The sequence below is a fragment of the Hypanus sabinus genome, chromosome X1, assembly GCF_030144855.1.
Source record: "Hypanus sabinus isolate sHypSab1 chromosome X1, sHypSab1.hap1, whole genome shotgun sequence".
Taxonomy (NCBI): domain Eukaryota; kingdom Metazoa; phylum Chordata; class Chondrichthyes; order Myliobatiformes; family Dasyatidae; genus Hypanus; species Hypanus sabinus.
Window position 1 is genome coordinate 10,524,824 of NC_082738.1, and position 14,237 is coordinate 10,539,060.

Here is a 14,237-nt window from a genome sequence, read left to right on the forward strand (position 1 = left end):
AAGACCATAGAGCTTAGGTCAGAGACCATAGTCCACAGACCGAAGACTATATAGTGCTGACACTGTATTCCACTTCTTTGCTCATTCTCCTTATTTGTCTAAGTCCTTCTGTAGCCTCCCTATTTCCTCAGAACTACCTACCCCTCCACCTATCTTCATATCGTCAGCAAACTTTGCAACAAAGCCATCAATTTCATTATCTAAATCATTGGAATACAACATAAAAATAATTGGTCCCAACACAGACCTCTGCAGAATACCACTAATCTCTGGCAGCCAACTAGAAAAGGCTCCCTTTATTCCCACTCTTTGCCGCCTGCCAATCAGCCACTGCTTTATCCATGCTAGAACCTTTCTTGTAATACCATGGTCATTGTAAATTGCCCCGTGATTAGGTTAGAGTTAAATCAGGGTTATTGGGGGTTGCTGGGCCTACTCTGTACTGCATCTCTAAATAAAAAAAATAAATAAACAAATGGGCTGTTCAGGATTGAAATCAAGAAGCATAAATGAAAATCCCAAACTTTCATATGAAAAGCTTCCCACATAGAGTGTAGGAAGCAGGGACGTTCAGCTGGGGTTTTGAAAGCTTTGTCGTATTTTGAGCTGAGAAACCCAAGGTCCATGCAAGAAGGCTGTGAGATTTGCCCTCTTCACTTGTATAGAGCAGAGCAGGCTGCATGGCTCCGAAATTCACCTCCTCAGAACAGGGATTAACTTTCACTCCTTTCTTTCCAGTCGCTGCCTCCACTGTACCTCCAAGTCCAACAGCAACAGCTTCCAGTGCAGAAGGGAGTCCTGTGTATTTCCTGGGATTGAGTTTAGACCCAGGCCAGGCAAAGGCAGGCCAGTGGGTCTTGTTTACACTGGCCTTGCTTCTAGCCATAGCCGTCATAGGCTTTTCCATAAAAATGTTTAAAAGAAAATGAAGTCCTAACAAATCATTGTCTGGTTGCCAAATGGATCAAAAGGAAATCTTGTTAGGGCAGAACTTTTTCACTACACAAAACAAAACAAAAAATCAGTGCTCAATTTGTAAATCTGGTCTCAGAATGGTTAATGAGTCACTTGTATATCCTCTAGCAGTGATTAGTTAATCAGTACAGGGATGTGAAATAATCGAGCAAATGGTTCCCTTATGTTTGTAATTCACTGTAATTCTTGAATGTAAATTCGAGTAATTTCTGGTTACATTGTTGAGATTCCATGACATGATTCTTGTTCAGATGCTATGCATTATATATGTTAGAAATGCAACCGTGCTGAATTGCAGTGAAATTGAGGCCAAATGTATAAAGTTTTCAGCGGAGAAAATGCAACAGTACATAACCACAATGGAAATGTAACTGCATCTTACAATGGTGTAAGTTCAGGCAAATCCAACTGTAATGGAAGTGTTTTCTGATTGGGTATATAACTGAAAATAGGGCTGATATATTCCAGCAATGAAAGCTACATTTCCCACTCAAAGCCCTGAGCCCCTACTCTTTATTGAATTCCTTGATACGTTAGGAGCAGGCAGTGTCCTCTCGAGCATGAGACCTGAACCCATTCAAGCTTTGCGAGGCAGGAGTGGTCCCACAGCACATCAGGCCTGGTGAGAGTTTGCCAAGCAATTGGATTGTCAAATTTTGAGAAGAATGTAAGATCTTTCAAACAATTACAAGGAGAAGCCATTAAATGAGGATTCCTAGAGTGGGAAGTAAATGCAGTGAGATGCTATTGAAGCTCACTGACATACTTATTGCATCTCAACAAAAAAATTACTTCATTTACTGTTGATTATTTTTAAATGGGTGACATGAACAGCACTGTGCCATCTTCTGTCTTACCTCCATAAGACATTAAAAATGCCTCTAAGTATTTTAAACATTTCTCTTCTAAAATGATGAACTATTGAAGAAGTGCTAATGTAATCCTCGCAATGGCTCAGCCAATGCGTTGTGTGTGCTGAAGAGCTGCAGTAAGTGTTCAGCTGCCAAGATTTGGTTGGCAGCTTGTGTGGAGTTGATCGAGCTCAACCAGGATAAGAGTTGGAAGCTTACAATTAGCCAGAGAGGTGAAACTCAGTCGGTCAGAACTCCTGATTGCCACTTAGTGATACCCAATGGATGTGGAACAATGAGATGGGCGGGTTAGGCTATGTTGCCCAGCTAGCTGGGTAGGCCATCGACACTCACCATCAAGCTTTGTGTGAAGGACAACAGAGTTACCAGAATGCAACCAGTGTTCGTCAAGAAACAAACCCAACAACTTCAAAGAATAAAAATGGTGAGAAAAATATATCAAGATTCCACCCAAGAAAAATCTGGAGACACTTATTGAAAAGTATCCTGCTGTGTTCTAGAAAAAACTTGTTTCTTTGGTGTTATTTGCATGCATTGATTGCATGATTTATGTACAAGTTCCAATCAATGTTCTGTGGCAATTCATATACTAAGTGAGTGAAGGACCTGATGTAACTAACAGCATGCACAATATATTTAGCTGTTTTGAACTCTATTCTGTTCTTTTACTTTATTCACTGCAGTGTCATTATCACAATCTATGGAATCCTTTCCATCACACTGTATTGGTATTGGATTTGGTTTATTAATGTCACATGCACCAAGATACGGTGAAGAGTTTGTCTCGCATACTTTTTTGTGCAAATTAAATCATTACACAGTACAATGAGCTAGAACAATAACAATGCAGAATAAAGTGTAAAAGCGACAGAGGAAGTTCCGTACAGTGCAAGATGGATTGTGAGCTCAAGAGTCCATCTTACTGTACAAGATTTGTTCAAGAATCTGACAATAATCCTTGCGCCTGGTGATACGTGCTTTCAGGTTTATTATCTTCAGCCTGATGAGAGAGGGGATAAGAGAGAATGTCCATGGTGGGCCGGGTCTTTGCTGGAGCACTGAGAAGAATAGAAAGACTCCGTGGAGAGAGGCTGGTTCCTGGGATTTTAGCTATATCCAACATTTTTAAAAACTGAAAATGCTGAAGATATTCAACCAATCAGGCAGAGAGAGAGAAACAGAATTAATGTTACAGATACAGGCCTTTCAATCAGAACTAGAAAAATGAGAAAACAAGTGTAGTTTTAATCAAAGTCAAATTGTTCACTTTGTCAAATCACAGTTTATTGTCTTATCCACAAATATTGTACATGCAAAACAGGCAAATAACATCACATAAACAGCATTCACAAGAAAAACTTATACAGATATAGTACACAATTTTTACAAGGAAGAACACAATTAGAACAAAGGAAACAAAATTTAATTCTACCATGCAAAATGGTCAAAATGCACTGAGATAAAGTTTAGGGTTGTGCCAGTTGGTTCAAGAACCAAATGCTTGAAGGGAAGTAGCTGCTCTTTAAAAAAAGAAATGAGATTAGCTTTAGTTGTCACATATACATTGAATCATGGAAATATACGGTGAAATATGTTGTTTGTGGCAATGACCAACACAGTCCGAGGATGTGTTTGAGGCAGCCCATAAGCGTCACCGTGCTACCAGCACCAACATTGCATGCCCACAACTTACTGACTGTCACCCGTGCATCTTTGAATGTGGGAGGAAACTGGAGCACCCAGAGGGAACCCACACGGTCACAAGGGAAATGAACAAACTCTTGAACCTGATGGTGTAGGACCTCAGGCTTCTGTACCTCCTGCCCAATGGTAGCTTCAAGCAGTTGACCCAGATGGTGGGGGTTTGATGATGGTGGATTTAGCTTTTTTAAGCAGAGTCTCATGTAGATGCCTGCCACTAATGCTGGGGAGGGGTGTGCCCGTGATGTATTGGGCTGAGTTCACTACTCTCTGGAGCTTCTTACATTCCTGCACAATTGAAGTGCCGTACCAAATCATCAAAAACACTTTCAACAGTACATCAATGTTCAGAGATCAAGGAAAATGGCTGTAGTTACCCAGAAGATCAAGGTTGTCCAGGTGACACACACGTGCTGTTGAAGCCTTCTCTGAGGGGGTGATAACTATTAACCACAACTGACCTGTCTGCAAGAATGTACCTGAGGGAGGTGAATGTGATCAGCAGAGAGGAACAATGTTGGAACTGGGAGAAGTAGAACACAGCTATTGCTGGAAAGCTGAAATAAAAAGTGAATGTTGGACTGATGGTGTTTGAATGTGCTTTAAAAATGCCAGAATTAATGATGGGCAGATAGATCAGAGAGTTGTGTATCCGAAGGGAATTCTGGAGACACGGAAGGCAGGCCATGGATTGGAAAACAAGTACAAGAACTTGAAAATACACCTATTGCTTATCCTGGACCAGGTTTCAGTCACTGGACACAGAGGAGACTGTTGGGCCCAGTGTGGGCTTGAATACCAGTCAAGTTCAGAAGATGGGACACCCAGGGAGCCCTAGAATCATCAAGGCTGGAGGGAGCGGAAGCATGGCAAAAAGTCACTCTTCTCTGATAGGAACCACTCAAGGTGCAGGGGAGGAAAGAGCCAGAGATATAATTGCAACATCTGAAGCATTTGGACAGATCCTTAGAAAGGAAAGATATAGAGGATTACAGGCCCAATGCAGGCACCATTTCATTACAGTCTCTTCCAAGTGAGATCAGTTTCCTGGTTTGTGTTTCTTTTCTCTTAAATTGAAGCCAACAGGGTGTACAAGAGCAAGCACAAACTTTGCCAGCTGATTGGAAAGTTGAGCCGAAGGTCTTTGCAGATTCACAAAAGTACACATCATGTAAAGTGACCACTCTCTCCATGCCAGCAGAGGATGAGCTTTTCAGTCTAATCCTACTATCCAGGTCTGGATACAAAAGAACAACAGTTCATCCAATATTATTCTTAAGTATGATGAGTGTTTCTGCCACAATACAGTGAGCTTCGTACCGTTGTGGACTGAAAAAAAACCTATCTCCTGGGAAATCAGTCCGTCAAATACTTTGAATAGTCACGCTGCTCAGGAATAATAGCCAGAGTCTCAACTGTCTCCTCTTTAAACACTCCAAGTTACATTTTATCCAGAGTTACACACACAAAATGCTGGAGGAATTCAGCAGGTCAGGCAGCATCTATGAAAATGAATAAACAGTCGATGTTTCATGCCGAGACCCTTCTTCTGGACTGGAAAAGAAGGGAGAAGATGCCAGAATAAGAAGGTGAATATAACGACATTTATTAAGGACAGTAAGCACACGTCACTTCTAGACTCTGACTCACTCCTTCACTGGTCTCTTGCCTTTCATATATTATTAAAACAACCTAGAGTTCCCTTGACTCTATTCTCCAGTATCTTTCATGGACACAAGAGGTTCTGCAGATGCTAGGAACCCTGAGCAACACATCCAAAATGCTGGAAGATCTCTGCATGTCAGGCAGAATCTATGGAAGGGAGTAAACTGTCAATATTATGAGCTGGGTCCTTTCATCGGGCTCTTGGTTTTCTTCCTTTATGTTTCTGTACTTCAGCAGGCTTTCTGCAGTATTGAGTTTGATGAAATGAGCTTCCTTTTTTGTGTTATCCTCATTTATAAGCTCCTCAACATCCAATGGATACAAATTTGGGAGTGTTTTTCTTTATTTTGTGGGACATGTCTGGTCTGAACCTTCCTTATCTTGTCCTTCAATGTACCCCTCTGATCTCACACTGAGAAACCAATTTTACCCAAATTTATCGACTCCTTATCTTTCTTTGACCTTTCCTGTTGTACTAAATCAACCTAAATTGAGATCACTGTTAATGGAAATATCCTCTAATGATATTTCTTCATTGCCTGGGGTTATTAGCTCAAAATAGGTATCTTGACCCTGGAAAAGTAATTTAAAAAGATTCCAATGAATGGATTTGAAGAAATCTTCATCCTCTATATTTAGTATTTTACATTATTCATCTGTCAGCTTATTTGAAGTTCCTTACAAATCTTTTCTGTAAATTTTGTGCTTAATTCTGTTGATTATTTTTGGGGTCTGGTATACATTCCAATGTGACTGCTCATTTCATACTCCTGAATTCTCATCTCCCTACCAAGTTGCTTCAGCCTCCCCACTGGCATGCCAGCAAATCTCTGAAGAAGAATAATTGTCTCAGTTTTGTTAAGGCACAATCCATCTGGCTATTGGTACTAATCTGGAGATTACCACCTTTAAGCTCTTTCCAAACATTTCTTTCATAGCTCCTGGAGGTGAATGCAGGGAGAATAAAATGGGAGCTTACTGGTGGGGAGAGGCCTGTTCCCCTACTCTATCTATGACTCTACGAATTCCCATAATCTGCTAACAAGGCACTATTCCCCTCCCTACCCCTGCTTAACCCTAATTATTGAATCTCCCAATTGTTAAACTTGTCTTGACTTCCCCGCATTCTGTGTTGTAGAGTTAGGCCAATCTTGGGTTTTGGGCTTTGCTCCAGTTGCATTCCCTGGAGGAGCTATTCTCTTACCAGTATTCAGAAAGAACACATTTTAGAGGTTAAAACTCCAGTCAGCATCATCAGTGTGGTTTTCTTGACTGACAACTTTACCCATTGCCTCTCAGTCTACACATGGAATTGTGGTAAAATCACACAGCATAGCTCACTGAGTCTGTGGTGGCTATCACACCCACTTACGTGAATCCAAACAGCACCTGAGGTCAGGGGTGAGCCTGGAAAACTGCAGTTCTACCTGCTGCACCCCAGTGCATCCCAAAATATCTGATACCTTGAAGTAGAACTTCATTCCTTCAACCCAAGTTCTTCAATCCCGGTGACTGAAATGAATTAAGAAACAAGCACAAGATCTCATTCCAACACCCCTGAACCAAGCACTAGAATCAGATGCATTATCTCATCTTCTAAGCAATAGACCATGAGAATGTCTATAGGTCCAACCTCAGCACCAACCAAGATCAAACCAACAGATCTATAGATCTAGTCAGAATGTCAACCATGATCAGACCAACAGGATTGCAGACCCAATCTCAACACCAACTGTTAGACAAACAAGGGTCTTCTCAATCATTCTCACCACGTTGCCACATCCCTCCTCCAACAAAATGCCCCTCATTAAAGTGGATTGGACCTATAAGACTAATTTGAAACTGTCCAACCTACATTGTCTCTGATCCAGAACCAAGATCGCAACAACCTGAGTCACCCGTCCATTGTATGGAGATGATGTTTGCATGGGTATATGATAGGAAGGTTGAGTGAATGCTGCAGGAAATTGGCATCTCTGAAGGCCAAGATCTCAAATCCAGCACAAAGGCTGTGGTCATCCTGAGATGCACTCATTACCACCTTTCTGTGTATGCCAAAGACCTGGACTACTTAACACCTGGCATCACAAAGTACTTCAGAGATAGCACCATTGTTTTTTTTTTGTCCTGAACCACAATTACCAAACAAACATCATTATCATCTTCCCGACTAGCATACCCAGCATCAAGGTCCTAACAGTTAGTTCCTTTGAGTAGGCCATGTCATTGTCATACCACAACAGAAATTTCTTGAAATAATCTTCAGGTCATGCTACATCTGTAGGAAGAAGAACAGAGTCAGTGGTTCATGTTGTAGACCTTTGGTCAGAACTGAAAAGGAGACATAAGAGCTTGTAAAGCTACAGCGAGACTGGTGGACAGGGGTGTCTCTGATAAGTAAAACCAAGGCGGCCAAGGGGATAAATTGTAAACGAGGTTATCTAGTCAATGTGTTGGAGATGTGTGCTAAGGAAAAAGATGTGATAGTGGATGCAGGTGCTGCAAGACAAGAAGAGAAAGAGACATCACAGAAGGTGAACAAGGCAAGGGGAACAGGCAGAAATCCCTTTGGAGAGCAGGAAAAGCTTCATCATTTTGAATTTCATTTTCATGCCACTTTTACATCCTACTCATGTTCAAGACAGACACCATATTCCAAGCTCTGTTGCAGAAAGAGAATACCAAACAAACATAGGAAAAGATTCAAAGCAGTTCTGAAAATGTGTAGCATGCCCACAGACACTTGGGGGCCCTGGGCCAGGGCCAGTTGAAAAAGAAAACGAGTATTTGAGACAGCACTGGGAACACACAGAAACCCAGTGCAAATGGTGAAAGAAGCACACTAACTTCCAAATAACCCACATACCCAACTTTTCTGTGGTAGAGTCTCACAGTGGGCTCATCAGTCATCTCAAAAATCACATAACTGGACTGGAAGTGAGTTGACTTGATCTTCAGGGACTGCTTACTCAGACCCCAGACCATATTTCTCCATTCCACTTTACCCCACACATTCTTAATTGTCTTTGCTTCAGTTTAGCACTCTAATTTAAAACCTAGGATTCATAGTTTTCTGATGAATATAAAATTCTACCAGGCTGTCATCATCCCAAAGCATTCTTCATTACCAGATCATGAAATGATCCTGCCACATTACACAGATCTAAAGAAGCCAAAGTGGATACAGAGTCTGCCATCATTAAAACGGACTCTACTGCCTTCTGACAACACCTCTCAAACTCCAACTTCTACCATCAAGAAAGACATGGGAAAACCAGCAACAGAATGATTCCCTTCAAATCAAGCACTGTCCTAATCAAGAAATGAACTCAGTGTCCACTTTATGAGGTGCACCTGCACATCTGCAGGTTAATGCAGAAATCTAATCAGCCATTCATCTGGCAGCAACTGAATGCATAAATGCATGCAGACATAGTCAAGAGGTTCAGTTGTTGTTCAGACCAAATATCAGAATGGGGAAGAAATGTGATCAAAATGACTTTGATTGTGGAATGATTAGTGCCAGACAGGGTGGTTTGAGTATCTCAAAAACTGCTGATTTGGATTTTCAAACACAACAGTCTCTCGAGTTTAATGAGAATGGTGTGAAAAACAAACAAACGTACAGTGAACACGAGGAAAACTGCAGATGCTGGAAATTCAGAAGCAACACACACACAAAATGCTGGTGGAATGCAGTAGGCCAGGCAGCATCTATAGCGAGAAGCACTGTCGATGTTTCAGGCCGAGACCCTTCGTCAGGGCTAACTGAAGGGAAAGATAGTAAGAGATTTGAAAGTAGTGGGGGGGGAGGGAGAAATGCGAAATGATGGGAGAAGACTATCATTTCGAATTTCCCCCTCCCCCCACTACTTTCAAATCTCTTAGAAACGTACAGTGAGAGCAGTTCTGTGGGCAAAAACGCCTTGTTAATGAGAGAGGTCAGAGAATGACCAAACTGGTTCAGGGTGAGAGGATGGTTACAGTAGCTCAAATAACCACGCGTTACAACAGTAATGCACAGAAGAACATCTCTGAATGCACAACATATCGAACATTGAAGTGGTTCAGCTACAGTAGCTAAAGACCACAAACATATACTCGGTGGCCACTTTATTAGGTACAGGAGGTATCTCATAAAGTAGCCACTGAGTGTATATGTCAGTCATTTGATACCACTTCAAGTTTCCTGGAACCCTCTTTGCAGTAGCACTGTGGGAGGACCTCTCAAGATGTGGGGTTGAGATTACAAAAGGAGCTGATAAAGGCATGTAATAAGGGTAATATCACAATTGTGATGGGGGACTTCAATATGCAAAGCGATTGGGAAAATCAGGTTGCTGTCGGATTGCAAGAGAGGGAATTTGTTGAATGCCTACGAGATGGCTTCTTAGAGCAGCTTATGCTTGAACCTACTCAGGGAAAGGCGAACTTAGATTGGGAGTGTGTAATAACCCAGATCTTATTAGGGAGCTTAACATAAAGGAACCCTGAGGAAGCCAGTGAGCATAATGTGATTGAATTTGAGAGGGAGAAGCACAAGTCACATGTATCAGTATCAAAATGGAATAAAGGCATGAGAGAGGAGCTTGCCCAGGTAGATTGGAGGAGGATACTGGCAGGGATGACAGAGCAAAGATGGCTGAAGTTTCTAGAAATAGTTCACAAGGCGCAGGATAGACATGCTCCACAGAAGAAGAAGTTCTCAAATGGCAGGGTGAGGCAACCGTGGTTGACGAGGGAAGTTAAGGACTGCATAAAAGCCAAGGAAAGGGCATATATGGTATCAAAAGTGAGTGGGAAGTTGGATGATTGGGAAGCTTTTAAAATCCAACAAAAGGCAACTAAAAAAGCTGTAAGAAGGGAAAAGATGAAATATGAAGGCAAACTAGTCAATAACATAAAACAGGATACTAAAAGCTTTTTCAGTTATATAAATAGTAAAAGGGAGGTGAGAGTTGATATTGGAGCACTGAAAAGTGATGCTGGTGGGGTAGTAATAGGGTCAAAGAAATGGCAGATGAACTTTATAGGTACTTTGCATCTGTCTTCACTGTGGAAGACACTAGCAGTGAGCCAGAGGTCCGTGAGTGTCAGGAGCAGAAGTGAGAGTCACTGCTATTACAAAGAAATAAGTGCTAGGCAAACACAAGGGTCTTAAGGTGAATAAGTTACCTGGACCAGATGGGTTACATCTCAGAGTCCTGAGAGAGGTCGTTGAAGATACATTGGTCATGATCTTTCAAAGAGTCACTTGATTCTGGCATGGTCCCAGAGGACTGGAAGATTTCAAATGTCACTCCACTCTTTAAGAAGGGAGGAAGGCGAAAGAAAGGGAATTATAGGCCAGATAGCTTAATAAGGCACTAGTCAAGCTTCATTTGGCGTACTGTCAATGTTTTGGGCCCCATATCTCAGAAAGGATATATTGTCATTGGAGAGAGTCCAGAGGGGATTCACGAGGGTGATTCTGGGAATGAAGGGGTTAACACATGAGGAGCATTTGACAGCTTTTGGCCTGTACTCACTGGAATTTAGAAGATTGTGGGGGGATCTCACTGAAACCTACTGAATTTTGAAAAGACTAGATAGGGTGGATGTGGAGAGGATATTTCCTATGGTGGGGGGGTATCCAGAGCTACAGGGCACAGTCTCAAAATTGAGGGGCAACCCTTTAGAACAGAAGTAAGGATGAATCTTTTTAGCAAGAGTGTAGTGAATCTGTAGAATGGTCTGCCATAGACTGCGGTGGAGGCCAAGTCCGTGGGTATACTTAAGGCAGAAGTTAATAGATTCCTGATTGGTCAGGGCATCAAAGGATATGGCGAGAAGGCAGGTGTATGGGATTGAGTGGGACCCAGGACCAACCATGGTAGAATGGCGGGGCAGACTCGATGGGCTGAATGGCCTAATTCTGCTCCCATGTCTTATGGTCTTGTGGTCTTATTAACATAATAGCAATAGTTATTGCTATTATGAGGGGGAAGGCAGCCCCTCACCACCTTCTCAAAGGCAAAAGTTCAAATTTCAAAGTAAATTTGTTTCAAAATATGCATATATTTCCATATAATACATACCTTGAGGTCATTTTCTTGCAGGCACTTACAGGAAAATAAAGAAATACAATCGAATTTATGAAAAACTCAACACAATTGCCATTAATATGGTGGCCACTCTGGGTCCAATCAATGGTGTATTTGTTCGTCTTGTACATCTTTTTTATGATCATAAGTTGCTGCTGAATACTAAGAACATCAATTACTGCGGAACTATCCCATCAGTGAGTTGCTCAGTAGCGATGGAGCTGCTGTTGTGTTATCACCTGCACTTGTTGTGTGCAGCCCAAAGATAAGGTGCAAGTGATTATCTTGGATGATTTTATTATGATCATAAGACCCTATTGGATGGACATTGGTAGTGTAGAATATTGTAAGTCTGGTTCACTGGTTTATTAGCGAGACCAACAGGGGTGGAACTGAGTTCTGTTGGGTGCGGTGAGTACTAGGTCGAGGCTGTTGCAACTGACCAGGGCAGGAGATGTCAAGGTGGTACGGGAGAGCCTTTGTGGGGTGCACTCTGATACATACTGGGTTGGGGACTAGCCTTTCCCATGAGTGCAGCTCTCCATTGTTCAATCAGTGCTGCTCTCCAGGGGTCATTTGGTGGAAGAACAAGCTGGACCACGACAACTTACCAACTATCTAGTCATGCCATGTCGGGATTGGGCTATATAATTTTTTTTCTCTTTTTGACTGCATGTCTTTCTGAAATTAAAACTATTATGTGTTATTGTGCTATTTAAGTACTATGTGCAGTGTGTTGTGTGATGTTGGTAATGTGTTTGGCACCTTGACCCCAGAGGAACACTGTTTCTTTTGGCTATATACAAACGTAGATGATGGTTGAATGATAATTAAAATTGAACTTAAAACTAAACAATGAGTAACAAACAACCAATGTGCGAAATTGTGTAAATCAAAAAAAAATATTGAGAACATGAGTTGTAAAGAGTCCTCAAAAGTGAATCTGCAGGTCACAGAATCAATTCAGAGATGTGATGTGACGTAAACCATACAGTTTAGGTGTCTGATGGTTATAGTGCAATAACTGTTCCTGAACCTGATAGTGTGGGTCCTAAGGTTTCTGTACCTTCTGCCTGATGGTAGTAGTGAGAAGAGAGCATGGTCTGGATGGTCAATGTCTTTGATGTCTTTGATATAGGGCCAATAGAAAATGATGCTGGAGATACTGTAATGAGAGACACAGAGATGACAGAGGAATTGAATGCGTATTTTGCATCAGTCTTCACAGTGGAATACATTTGCAGTACACCAGACATTCAAGAGTGTCAGGGAAGTGAAATATGTGCAGTGAAAATTATGACTGAGAAGGTGTTCAGGAAGCTTAATGGTCTGAGGGTGGATAAATCTCCTGGACCTGATGGAATGCACCCTTGGGTTCTGAAGTATCTGGAGAGATTACGAAGGCATTAACGATGATCTTTCAAGAATTGATAGATTCTGGCATTGCACCGGATGACTGGAAAATTGCAAATGTTACTCCACTATTTAAGAAGGGTGGGAGGCAGCAGAAAGGAAACTATAGACCTGTTAGCCTGACATCAGTGCTTGGGAAGTTGTTGGAATCGATTGTTAGGGATGAGATTACGGAGTACCTGGAGGCACATGACAAGATAGGCCAAAGCCAGCATGGTTTCCTAAAAGGAAGATCCTGCCTGACAAACCTACTGCAATTCTTTGGGCAAATTACAAGCAGGGTAGACAAAGGAGATGCAGTAGATGTGGTGTACTTGGATTTTCAGAAGGCCTCTGACAAGGTGCCACACATGAGGCTGCTTAGCAAGATAAGAGCCCATGGTATTACAGGGGAGTTACTAGCATGGGTGGAGCATTGGTTGATCGGCAGGAAACAGAGAGTGGGAATAAAGGGATCCTATTCTGGCTGGTTGTCGGTTACCAATGGAGTTCCACAGGGGTTGGTGTTGGGACCGCTGCTTTTTACAGTGTATGTCAATGATTTGGACTATGGGATTAATGGATTTGTGGCTAAATTTGCCAATGATACAAAGATAGGTGGAGGAGTGGGTAGTGTTGAGGAAACAAAGAGACTTAGATAGTTTAGGGGAATGGGCAAAGAAGTGGCAAATGACAGTTAACACTGTTGGAAATTGTATGGCCATGCACCTTTGGTGGAAGAAATAAATGGGCAGACTATTATTTAGATGGGGAGAGAATTCAACATGCAGAGATGCAAGGGGACTTGGGAGTCCTTGTGCAGGATACCCTAAAAGTTAACATCTAGATTGAGTTGGTTGTGAAGAAGATGAATGCAATGTTGGCATTCATTTCCAGAGGTATAGAATATAAGAGCAGGGATGTGATGTTGAGGCTCTATAAGGCACTTGTGAGACCACACTTGCAGTATTGTGTGCAGTTTTGGGCTCCTTATTTTAGAAAGGATTTCCTGATATTGAACAGGACTCAGAGAAGATTCACAAGAATGATTCCTGGAATGAACAGGTTACCATATGAGGAACGTCTGGCAGCTCTTGGGCTGTATTCCCTGGAGTTTGGGAGAATGAGGGGAGGATCTCATAGAAACATTCTGAATGTTAAAAGGCCTAGACAGATTAAATATGGCAGTAATTTCCCATGGTAGAGGAGACCAAGACAAGAGGGCACGACTTCAGGATTGAAGGATGTCCATTTAGAACAGAGATGCAGAGAAATTACTTTAGTCAGAGGGTGGTAAATCTGTGGAATTTGTTGCCACGAGCAGCTGTGGAGGCCAAGTCATTTGGTGCATTTAAGGCAGAGATAGATAGGTTCTTGATTAGCCAGGGCATCAAAGGGTATGGGGAGAAGGCAGGGGAGTGGGGATGACTGGAAGAATTGGATCAGCCCATGATTGGTGAAGCAGACTCGATGGGCAGAATGGCCTACTTCTGCTCTTATATCTTATGGTCTTATGGTCTTATAATGAATACTGCTTTCTTGTGGTAGC

The 14,237-nt window shown here is 42.0% G+C and overlaps 1 protein-coding gene across 2 annotated transcripts in view; it reads left to right on the top strand.

The window, feature by feature from the left end:
- The window catches only part of ace (angiotensin I converting enzyme (peptidyl-dipeptidase A) 1), a 153,639-nt gene that overhangs the window by 123,076 nt on the left and 16,326 nt on the right, over positions 1-14,237 (top strand). Inside the window, exon 25 of one of the 2 annotated variants that reach the window (XM_059955757.1) lies at positions 739-2,502. The exons of the other annotated variant lie outside the window; for it this stretch is intronic. Coding sequence (XP_059811740.1) covers positions 739-929 — 191 coding nt within the window. The 3' untranslated portion in view covers positions 930-2,502. Of the gene's footprint in view, positions 1-738; positions 2,503-14,237 lie in introns of those variants that run through there. 2 annotated transcript variants of the gene reach the window in all.